General features: G+C 52.0%; 1 protein-coding gene across 1 annotated transcript in view; it reads left to right on the top strand.

Moving 5' to 3' along the window:
* Positions 1 to 11,469, top strand: part of LOC139278132 (soluble guanylate cyclase 88E-like) — a 379,171-nt gene extending 367,702 nt beyond the window's left edge. Inside the window, exons 9-10 of the mRNA XM_070896788.1 lie at positions 10,473 to 10,562; positions 11,308 to 11,469. Of these exons, the coding sequence (XP_070752889.1) occupies positions 10,473 to 10,562; positions 11,308 to 11,469 (252 nt within the window). The remainder of the gene's footprint in view (positions 1 to 10,472; positions 10,563 to 11,307) is intronic.
* The last annotated feature ends 940 nt before the right edge of the window (positions 11,470 to 12,409 follow it).

The following is a 12,409-nucleotide window of genomic DNA, read 5'->3' on the forward strand; positions in this document are numbered from 1 at the left end:
CTGTCGGTGGCCCCTTCCTCTGGTACAACCCCTTCCCTGTCAGGAGACTCTTGTTCTTCCAGGGACCACTCACTGCTGGGACCCGCCGCCACGATGTCGCTTGCAGGCTCTGGGCTGTCCGCACCGAAGGCTAGGCTAGGCCCCGACAGGCTCCTCACTGTCTCCGGTACAACCCCTTCCCCGTCAGGAGACCTTGGCTGCGTGGTCACGTCCAGTGACTGGCTGCCTGCCCTGCGCGGCCCTTTTCTCCTATTACCTCTCGGGAAAGTAAAACATGCTGCTAGGGACGGTGGCACCCTTGGCTGCGGAGTCCGAGCGGATCTCCTAACGGGTGGAGGTGAGTCCTCGTCCCATATGTAAGCTGGGAATCCCCCTTCCTGTGGGTCGCAAATCTGTGGGTAGTTTGTACCTGTGAAGCAACTCACTGCTCCTTGTGGTGGGATCGGTGGGGCTGCAGTGGTGGGCTGGGGGCCTGGGCTTCCCATCGGGATTATCCCTCCGGGCTGCCCTTTCCCACGAGGTTTTGCCTTGTTGTGGTCAAACAGTTTACATTGGTTAACGTGAAACATTTAACCCGGCGGGGCATTTTGACCACGTATACCATGGGGCTTGCCTTGTCGACAATGCTGTAAGGCCCCATGTATAGTGGCTCAAAGACTCCCACCCTGGAAAAGTTGCGGACCATAACCTGGTTCCCCACCTGCCACTCGTGGTGTTTGCTCGGTTCCAGCAGCAATCGGTTGGTCTGATGCTGCTTCCCCATGTTAGTGGCCGCCTGCCAGTGAATCTGCTTGAGGTGCTCCAACAGACTCTTGGTAAAGCGGTCCCTATTCACCTCGATTACCTGAGCTTCCGTCAGGACCGGGGCAAGTACACGGGTGGGGGTTCGCATGGCTCTTCCAGTCATGAACTCGTATGGGGAATACCTCATGCTTTTTGACTGGCTGGCCCGGATCCCCATCAAAACCAGGGGCAACCTCTCCACCCACCTCTGCAGGGAAACCCCAGTCTTCTTCCTTAGTTTTTCTTTCAAGGTCCTATTCATACGCTCCACTAGCCCCGAGGACTGGGGGTTGCAGGCGACGTGCCACTTCCCCTCAATCCCCAGCACCTTAAGGGTTGCCTGCATGACCTGTCCCGTGAAGTGGCTCCCCCGGTCGGACTCCACGTACTGTGGAAGTCTCCACCTGGAGAACACCTCCCTAACCAATATCCTGGCGGTCCCCGTTGCTGTGGCTGTTCGGCAAGGGAAGGCTTCAACCCACTTTGTGAAAGTGTCCACCAAAACCAGGCAGTGCCACAGGTAGGGGTCCTATGTAATCGATTTGTATCAATTGCCATGGTCCCTCTACCCTCCTTGCGTGTCCTAGAGACACCTTTCTTTTCTGGGGATCTGGATTATTGGTTGCACAGACAAGACAGTTCACACAAAATTCACGAGTGTCTTCCCGGAGCTGGGGCCACCACCCGGCCTGTTCCACCCGTTGCCAGGTGACCTCCGGTCCGGGATGTCCAGCTCCAGGGCCTGCGTGGGCCAGCTGAAGAAACTCCCTCTGTTGCTGCTGGGGCACTATCCACTGCTCTCCTTTAAACAACATCTTCTCCCTAACATGGATGCCTGTGCCTCCGTACGGTCCTTCGACCTTTTCTCCTGCCCTCAGCTTGTCCATGACAGACTTGAGGACGGGATCTCGCGCCTGTACCTGCTGGAGGTCCGGGGCCAAAGCCACCCCTGCACTCCCTTGTATCCCCTGTCTGCCCCGGATAGCTACTATGGGGCCTGCCTCGAGTGGGTTCCACTTGGTTCCCGTTCGGGCTCCCTCTTTGGCCAGCTGATCTGCCTTTTGGTTCCCTGCAGCCCTGGGCTCATGTTTGTAATGGGCCTTTACTTTGTGAATACAAATGTATGCCCCGGTCCCTACTGCCTGCATGATGTGCTGCAGTAGGGGTTTTATGGCCAGGGGCTTACCGTCTGCACATGTATACCCACGATGGGACCAGATAGCTAGGTACTCCGTGCAGGCATTGCAGGTGAACATACTATCTGAACAGATGGTATAGGGCCGTGGGAATTCGTCGGGGTGGGTGACTACATACATTTCAGCATGCTGGGCGCTCATGGTGGTTGGGAGCTTTATGGCCCTAGCAATGCCTGCCTGGGGATCATAAATCCCGCACCCTGTGAGCCTTTCCCCTGCCACCACCGTGCTGGACCCGTCAACATAGATCTCCCGGCCGTGGGGATGGATCCCCGCCCGGAGCCCTATGTCCACGTCCCAAACTCCCTCAACGGAGCAACGGTGGGCTTTCCCGGGGTACAGCATGTTGGCTGCCAGTCGGGGCTCACACATCCCTTTTACTCTCAAATCCATCTGTGAGAGCAGGATGGTCCAGCGAGCAATGCGTGCGCTGCTCACTGTCCCATCCTTAATTCTCCCATCCAGCAGTATCTGAGTGGGGGTGTGATGAGTGAGGAGGGTGATTGGGAACACTTCTGTGAACACCTGCCACCGCTTCACAGCCCAGTGGATTGTCAGCAGATGCCTTTCACAGTTTGAGTAACCCCTCTCAACCTCAGTGAGGAGTAGACCACCGGCCTCAGCTGGCCGTGCCGCTGTTGCAACAGCACAGGAGTTAAGCTATCCCCGCTGGCTGCTACCTCCAGGAAAAATTCCTCGCCCTCATCTACCACTCCCAGGGCCGGAGCTTTCTGCAGGTCTCCCTTGAGGCGGGTAAACGCTACATCACAGTCCTCATCCCACTCCCTCTCCATGCCTTTGCGCAGGAGCCGGAGTAGGGGGGCTGCAATGGCTGCGTAACCCTCAATGAAGTCCCTGCAGTAACTGGTCAGACCCAGGAATGACCTCACCCCTGTAACTGTGGTCGGAGCCAGTAACTCCTGAACTGCCCTCCTCTTAGCCTCATCAATGGCTCTCTCCCCTGCCCGCACAGTCAGCCCCAGGAATTTTACCTCTGTCTGGCCGATCTGTGCCTTCTTCGGGTTTACTTTAAAATCCTCCTCGTGCAGCAGTCCCAACAGCTCTGCCAGCAGGGGACCGTGCTCTTCCTCCGAATCGGAGAATAGCAGCAGTTCGTCCACATACTGGACTAGCTGCCTGGGTCTGCTGAACTTTTTCAGGCAGTTGGCCATACACTGATGATAAATGCTCGGACTGTTGTGGAAGCCCTGGGGAAGACAGTTCCAGGTATACTGCTGCCCTTTGAATGTAAAGGTGAATTTGTACTGGTCCTCCCGCCGCAGCAGGATGGACCAGAACCCATTCGAGATGTCCAGCACCGTAAAGACGGCTGTGGACATGGGGATGGCTGTGACTAGGTCGGCTACGGCTGCCACTGTGGGCGCACAGGCAGGGATATTTTTGTTGAGGACTCGGTAGTCCACTGTGGCCCTCCAAGAATTGTCCGGTTTCCTAACCGGCCAAAGTGGAGAGTTCACATGTGTGGCTATTGGTCTCAACACTCCCTGTCTGACTCGAGAGCCCAATGCGACCTCTAGGTCTGCCTCAGCCTCCCTGGGAAAATTATACTGCTTCTGGGGCTTAGACATGGGGTCCCCATCCACTCTGACCTCGACCCCATTTACCCATCCACAGTCGTGCTTATGCCTGGCAAATGCCGCCAGGTTGGCCCGCACAAAAGCCTGATAGATCATCGAGGTGCCGTCTACTAGAGCTCCGAGGTCATAATCCCTCCTTCGGCTTTACAGTGCAGAGGGAACCCTTCCCCTGCTTCCCCTGGATGACTGCTGTACCTTCCCCCTCCCCGGTGTCAGCTGTGCCACACAGACAGTGGTTCCGCAGGTCAACCAGAATTTTCTGGCCGCTGAGGAAATCTGCCCCTAGGATGCCTTTACCCACTCCCTCCCACGGCAGAAGGACACACTTCCACATGGTGTGGAGGGTGCCTATGTGTATCTGCAGTGGTTTGGAGAAGAAGCCCTCGCGTTCTTCTCCAGTGAAGCTGGTTAGGCAGTAGGGGATCCCACTGGATAGGGGTGAAGTGGTCGGGTCGTCAACATGAACCAGGGTGCACGAGGCCCCTGTGTCCAGCAGACACTCCCCCCCCCGGACCCCTTCAATCCCCATCATGACACGTGGTCTGCTCCACGCATCATAGGTGACCGGGCAGAGGTACACGGGTTCCTCGGGGTCTAGTCATTGGGGTGTGTTGGTCTGGGCCTGAGGGACTTCTCCCCCGGTCAGGGCTGCGACCTTCCCAGTCTGGGTAAGGAGTGCCTGCAGAGCCGCGAGGAGACTCTCGAGTGGGGTGGCAGGGCTGGGCACAGCTGGTCTGGGAGGGCTTGTGGCCACGGGGACTGGGGCTGAGGTTGGGGTCTGTGGACCTCTCTTTTCCTGCCTCGGATCCCGGTATTCCCTCCTCATGTGCCCTGTCTCCCCGCACCCGTAGCAAACCATCTCTCTGCCTGCCTGCCAATTCCCTTCTTGCCTCCACTCACTCTTATCAGAGTCGGGGTGGATCTCACACACCTTTCCCTTGGTGGGTTTCTCCCCCCCCCCCGATTCTGCCATTGTGAAAAGAGAGGGTTAACTGCCTCAGCACTGTCTCCTCTGTGGCTTGGGGTCTCTGAAATCGAACCACAGGTTGGCCTGGGCGCGCAACTCCGGCAGGCTGTTTGCCACCAGTGCACGCAGTCAGTGACCATGTCGGTGTGCATCCAGCTGGGTTCAGTCCAAACTCCCCCCACTGGCTTCCTCATACACTGGCCACAGTCGATCAGCGAATGCCTGGGGGGTCTCCGCGGGTCTCTGGACAGTGGCCTGTACCCAGTCGAACGGACAGCCGTCGTTCAACCCCATGGCCTCCAGGATACCCTCCTGGAGAGCAGCCACTGTTCGCTGACCCCTCTTACTCTCAGCAGAGAGAGCCTGACACAGGGCTGGGTCCAGTGAGAACAGGAGCAGTTTGCTCTGTTCGGCCTCATCGCAGTCATTTAGGCCTCCGACCTGCTCTACTTCCATAAAGTGGACAGAGGTATCTCCTTTTCGGGTAAGTTTATTCACATGGGCCACCATCTGCCACAGCTGGATCACACTGTGGGGAAGCACGTATTGGTTCTGTAGGGGACCCCCAGCCTGACCCACTGTGGGTGGTCCGAATCTACTCTGCCTGATGGGGCACATTGGGGCTGGTCCCGGAGGTTTAGATTCCAGCATTTCACCCTGCTTCTCCTCCGGGATCCCCAATGGGGCTGTGGGAGAGGGCCTATAGGATTCTTCCTCCCTATCCTCCTCCCCACAGCCTGTTTCACTGTGCTCCCCCCTCCGCACCTCGGCTGGGCTGATAAGGCACACCATTCCTTTACTGGGTGCCTGGCTTTCAGCCCAGCCAAGGATTTTTGCCTCAGCTAGGACCAGAGCTTTGGTATCGGGCCGGGTGGGGATTCGAGTCTCGGGCACTTCCAGAGCTTTTGCTCCGGCTAGAACAAGGGCTGCTTTGGCTTCAGCCAGAGCCAGGTTGAGCCAATCGATTTGTTCCTGAAAGGAACGATGATCCGCCTCTGCCCTGCTGTGACACGCCTGAAGCGCAGCCTGTAGCTGGAGAGTCTTTCCCTCTCCCAACCTTCCCTGGTTCTGAGCCTGGGCAAGTTCCTCCTGCAGTCCCCTGACGTAACCTTTTCGCTCAGTTACCTGGGACTGAAGGTACTCCCTGTGGTTGCGATAGCTTTCTCCATCCCTCTCTCATTCCTGCCTCTCCCACTTTAAATCCTGATCTAGCTTTTCCCTTTCTTTGCTGGTCTTTACTCGCTCCTCTCTCTGCTCAGCTAACTCTTTCTGCAGGACATCTACCTGCCTGTCCAAAACCTGTATTTGCTTCTAAAAGCACATCAGGCACACTGCCTTTTCCACTGATCTTTTATAATCTTTACTCTGGGTCCACCTGGGCTGCTGCGTCCTCAGGCCGTTCAGCCCTCAGCAGCGCCTGCACCCACTTCCTTGAGCAGTTTATCCTTGCTGTTACATACCTAGCAATCCTACCCTCCATTTTATACTCCTCTCCACCAAGACTGACTGTCTCTTCACCCTCACTCAACGCACATCGCTTCGTGGTCGCCATTGTAAGGGGAGCTTGGGGTGTGGGTTCGAATCCACACTCCCCTGGGGTTCGGTATGTACGGTTTATGAGGATTGATACGTCCTTACTATACAGTATAAATGCACACGAGGCCCATGCTTGAGGGAACGTCAGTCTGTGACCTGTCCTTTATTCCTTAGCGCTCAAGTGCAGGAAGTGGTGGAGCTTCCCCTTTTATCTCTGAAGGTCCAGGTTAGGAATGTCTCCCACAAGTTCACCACCTAGTGGTCATTGTTCTCACAGTGTACAACTTAGGTCAGATGAGACATGGGTTACATTGCTGGTTGAATACATGACAAGGATGGGTGAGTAATGAAGCAGCAGACACAGTGGGTAAGAGTACAAAATGGCTAACGTTGTTTATTTAGAATAGTAAACACCAAGATAGAGGGCATAGGAAGAGGTCATAAATAGCAGTAATGGCACAATCTCACTCAACAACACGAAAAATTCTCGCAACAGGGAAGGGGAAAATAAGAGGTTAAAACAACCCACTCACACACAACCACACCTCCCACTTCCACTTTTCTTTCCAATTCCTATCCTAAATTGAGTCTGTGAGGGGGTTTGGGCTACACTCACAATCCTATCAACTCCGGGGTTCTGGGGGCTATTATTTCAGCTCGGTGTCGCTCTGGGGTGGGTTTTATGTTGTTGGTCGTTTCGGTTTTCCTCCTCGATGTTGTGTTGGTTTCTTCTCTTTGCCTTTCGGTTGGCTCCTAAGCAAAAAGCTGCTGCAGTTAAGCACACCTTCCCCAGAGCGAGGGCCCTGTGAAAAGCTGACTCAACTCCCAAAAGCTGACTCCAACCTCCAACCTCTGGTTGGTTTCCTTGCTCAGCTCAGCTGTGGGAAGTCACTGCCACTGCCTGCTGGTTTTCAGTCTCGGTGGCTTCGTCTGCGGAACTGCTGCTTCTTCCTCTGGTGGAGCGCGAGCGAGAGGGAGAGAGAACTCTCTCTGGATACAAGCTGCAAGCTGCGAGCTCCAAGCTCCAAGCTCTCCAACTGCTTCCACACCCTGCTGCTTCTACACCCCTGGTGGTTCTGTAGGTCCTAGAACCAATTTAGTTCTGGCCTTTTCGCACTCAAACTCAGTTGGTGGTCCATTGTGTAAGTTTGGGTGGGGAGATAGCTTTGAATATTTAATCTGAACATGTCACAAGTACAGATAGGTGTGAGGACAGGGGTATTGTTTCAGTGCACATTGGTGCCTAAAAGTCTGCTGGTCCTTTGTTACAATCCTGGGAGTCAATTGGTTTGGGCCTCCCCTTCGCTGGGCCATTACTGCAGTGATCTCAGGGCTATTGTCCGCTGTCCATATTAAAGGTGAGTCATATTTTCAAACTGGGCTGGGTAGTCCCTATTGGTTGAGGATTTCCCCGCTTCAGGCCCGATCAACCCCTGATTGGCCTGCCAGAATGCACTTTTCCCCCATTGGCCAGTACATCTGTCTCGCTTGTGAGCCAGACTCCACAATGTCTGTATCTGCCCTCACGTTTCCCAGCCTGCCTGGTCTGAGGTTTGGTGGCCAAAACATGTTCATTTAAAATGAATAGAACGATCCCATGTTAGTTTTCTTGTCCTTAGGGTGTTTCAATAAAATGCGGCTGTGGATTTTCGAACCTTACAGGGACGGACTGTTTGGGCCAGATGCTCTTTACCTGTCTGCCATTGTTCATTGTTGATAGGTTTATATGTAACCTTCAGGGCTGCTGACCGAGGGCCTTGCAGCTCTTCGTCGTCCGGCGCGGACACGAGGGGCCGAAATGGCCTCCTTCCGCATTTTAAATTTCTATGTTTCTATATGCTTCCTGAGATGCCGAGGCCAGAACTGAACGCAGTTACTCCAGACTGGGTCTGACAAGAGGTTTATGTTGTATCACCTCCACTCTTTATTTTCCAGCCCTGGAGTTGAAGGACACGATTCCATCAGCCTTCCAAATTAATCTTTGTACCTGTCCATTCACTGATGTCTCTACTTGGACCCTGAACCCTCTCTTGCTCCTCCACAGTTCTGATCTTCTCACTGTTTACAAATGATCTTGCTTGAGGGTAAAGTGGGTGACAGACACTTCCCTTCAATAAACTGCATCTGCCGCCAATTTGCCCACTCACTGAATCTATCATTGTCTTTTTGCAACTTTCTGCTCCCATCCACACGCGCTACTCTGCCATCTTATGTGGTGTCATCAGAAAACTTAGATGCACAGATCCAACTAAGTCATTTATGAAATAATAGAAAAGCAAATTATAAGTTAAATGGTGAAAAATTGCAAAGTGCTGTAGTACAGAGAGACTTGGGCGTCCTGGTGCATGAAACACAAAAGGTTAGTATGCAGGTATAGCAAGTGATCAGGAAGGCTAATGGAATCTTGGCCTTTATTGCAAGGGGATGGAGTATAAAAGCGGGGAAGTCTTGCTACAGTTAGACAGGGTTTTGGTGAGGCCACCTGGAGTACTGCGTACAGTTTTTATTTCCATATTTAAGAAAGGATATACTTGCTTTGGAGGCAGTTCAGAGAAGGCTCACTAGGTTGATTCTAGAGATGAGGGGGTTGATTTATGAGGAACGGTTGAGAAGGTTGGACCTCTACTCATTGGAATTCAGAAGAATGAGAGATGATCTTACTGAAACATATAAGATTATGAGGGGGCTTGACAAGGTGAATGCAGAGAGGATGTTTCCACTGATAGGGGTGATGAGAACGAGGGGGCATAATCTTAGAATAAGGGGCCATCCATTTAAAACTGAGATGAGGAGAAATTTCTTCCCTCAGAGGGTGGTAAATCTGTGGAATTCGCTGCCTCAGAGAGCTGTGGAAGCTGGGTCATTGAATAACTTTAAGACAGAGATAGACAGTTTCTTAACTGATAAGGGAATAAGGGGTTATGGGGAGTTGGCAGGGAAGTGGAGCTGAGTCCATGATCGGATCAGCCATGATCGTATTAAATGGAGGAGCAGCCTCGAAGGGCCGTATAGCCTACTCCTGCTCCTATTTTTTATGTTCGTATGCTCTTAACGTGTCATGAACAAGTGCAAAAAATAATCAGAAAGGTGAATGGTATGCTGGCCTTTATATCTAGAGGACTAGTATACAAGGGGGTAGACGTTATGCTGCAATGATCCATGGCTGAACCACACCTGGAACACCGTAAGCAGTTCTGTCACCACACCTTAGGATATATTGACCATGAGGAGGTGGTTTACCAGACTGAGACCCGGCCTTCAAGGGTTAAGTTACAAGGGTTGTATTGGCTAGAATTTAGAAAGTTAATGGGTGATCGGACAAAGTTTTCAGGATATTAAGGGGACAGATGGGGTAGATAGAGAGAAACTATCTCTGCTGGTTGGGGAGTCTAGGACTAGGGGACATAATCTAAAAATTAGAACCAGACCTTTCAGGAGTGAAATTAGGAAACACTTCTACACACAAAGGGTGATAGAAGGCTGGAACTCTCTTCACCAATGGCAATTGATGCTAGGTCAATTGTTAATTTTCAATCTGAGATTGATAGCTTTCTGTTAACCAAAGGTTTTAAGGGATAGGGGCCAAAGGGGTTAGGTCGCAAATCAGCCACGATCTGACTGAATGGCGGAACATGTTCGAGGGGCTGAATGGCCTCCTCCTGTTGTTATGTATCGATGTGCCTAAGTTACTGCTGTTCCTATGTACAGATCTCTGGGGGGTCACCAATAGTCACATCCTACCCATTGCTGTACATACCTATTGCACCTAACCCCTGTCTCTTCTTCGCCAATCTCCTGGAGTCGAGGATGATGGGGGAGACTAGAACTAGGGGGCATGATCTTAGAATAAGGGGCCGCCCATTTAAAACTGAGATGAGGAGAAAGTTCTTCCCTCAGAGGGTTGTAAATCTGTGGAATTCGCTGCCTCAGAGAGCTGTGGAAGCTGGGACATTGAATAACTTTAAGACAGAGATAGACAGTTTCTTAACCGATAAGGGAATAAAGGGTTACAGGGAGTGGGGAGGGAAGTGGGCCTGAGTCCATGATCAGATCAGCCATGATCGTATTAAATGGCGGAGCAGGCTCGAGGGGCCGCATGGCCTACTCCTGCTCCTATTTCTTATATTCTTATGTTCTTATGACTGGCTTCCACGCTACTCTGTTACTCTGTTATTACAGCCTGTGTTACATTGTTATTACAGGCTGTGTTATTCTATATTACAGGCTGAGTTACTCTGTTATTACAGGCTGTGTTACTCGGTTATTACAGGCTGTGTTACTCTATTATTAAAGGCTGTGTTACACTTTTCTGACTTTAAAACCTTGCTGGTGTTTTTGTTGTTTTGGTAAAAATGTTTAACTACCTGCACCGATGCGCACTTTTTCCATCAGGAGATGCACATCCAGTTGAGTGGTGCCACCTATGAACATCTTACACACAGCCCTTTCATATTCGAGCGGCGGGGGACAATTACAATCAAGGTACAGTTGTGACAAACTCCCGTCCACCTGTTCTGAATTATTCATTGTGTACAGCGTATTATTAACACTGTAAAGTGTGTGTGTGTGTGTGTGACACTACAGTGTGTACTTCCTGTATGTGCCCGATATTGACTGAGTGTGGGTGGTACCGACATTGACTGAGTGTGGGTGGTACCGACATTGACTGATTTTGGATGGTCCCGACATTGACCGAGTATGGTCAGTCCCGACATGGACCGAGTGTGGGTGGTCCTGACATTGACCGAGTGTGGGTGGCCCGACATTGACAGAATGTGGATGGTCCCAACATTGACCGAGTGTGGTCAGTCCCGACATTGGCCGCGTGTGGTCCCGACATTGACCGAGTGTGGGCGGTCCTGACATTGACCGAGTGTGGTCAGTCCCGACATTGACCGAGTTTGGGTAGTCCCGACATTGACCGAATGTGGGTGGTCCCGATATTTATCGAGTGTGGGTGATCCCGACATTGACACTGGGAATGGGGAACACACTGGGAGTGGGGGGAAAACACTGGGAATGGGGAACACACTGGGAGCGGGGGGAACACACTGGGAATGGGGGATCACACTGGGAATGGGGAACACACTGGGAGTGGGGAGCACCCTGGGAATGTGGGAACACACTGGGAATGGGGAACACAGTGGGAATGGGGCAGAGCACTGGAACATTTCTGTTGTTTGTTCCAGCTCCTCTCGAACTTTATTTTTTTGCTGTTTCTGTACAGGGGAATGTGGAAATTGAAACGTACTGGCTGAAGGGGAAGAGGGATAAGGATGGCAATGCACAGTCTGCCTGCCCGCAGTTTGACACTCAAACAATCAGCACATCCACCCTGTCACCACATCCCTCCCCCGGCAACAAGAGCTTGTCGGTGAGTCATCCGTAGCCTGCGTTGTAGAAATGTACACGGCGAATAAACGGAGGAGGGTGTGCAGGCACACGGGCCTGTGACTTGCGGTGGGTTATAACAGTGCAGGACCAGCATTGACCCTTTGTTACTGATTACAACTTCAGGACCTAGCATGTGCACGTCTAACCACAGAAATCCTGACGTTGTGGCCAGTCGTTCACTGCTTCGACACTGGCTACGCTTTGCGCCCCCGGTCCCGCCCCACCCAGCCAACAGTGTAATTGGGGAACTCAGTGAAACAGATGGTAATCTCGCCTGTTCCACAGTAATATTGCTGTTAAACACCCCGTTAACGGTTCGACCCTTTTGGATTAGGTATAACTGGGGGTTTAGCCGCATATTGACAGCTAAACAAAGACAATGGCCTGAGAAACTAATTTTAATTTTGTGGAGTGTCATACGAACGTAAGAAATAGGTGAAGCCTGCTCCGCCATTCAATACAATCAGGTCCACTTCCCTGCCCGCTTCCCCATAGTCCCTTAATGGCTTATCGGTTTAGAAACTATCTATCTCAGTCTTAAATTTATTCAATGACCCAGCTTCCACAGCTCTCTGAGGCAGCGAATTCGACAGATTTACAACCCTCTGAGAGAAGAAGTTTCATCTACACTTGGCCTACCGTTTAATGTGGATACCCTTTCCTTATTAGTCCTCCCCAGGTGCATTACCTCATACTTCTCCAAATTAGATCCCATTTGCCACTGCTCTGCCCAGGTAGAGGTGACCAGTAGATTGATACCCTCCTGCAGTCCTGACTTTTCTCTTCATTATCAACCACACAGCCAATTTTAGTGTCATCTGCAAACTTCTTAATCATACTCCCTATATTCAAATCTAAATCATTGATGTGCACCACAAAAAGCAAGGGACCTCGTACTGAGCCCTGCGGAACCCCACTGAAAACATCCTTCCAGT

This window comes from Pristiophorus japonicus, chromosome 13 (assembly GCF_044704955.1).
Source record: "Pristiophorus japonicus isolate sPriJap1 chromosome 13, sPriJap1.hap1, whole genome shotgun sequence".
NCBI lineage: Eukaryota > Metazoa > Chordata > Chondrichthyes > Pristiophoridae > Pristiophorus > Pristiophorus japonicus.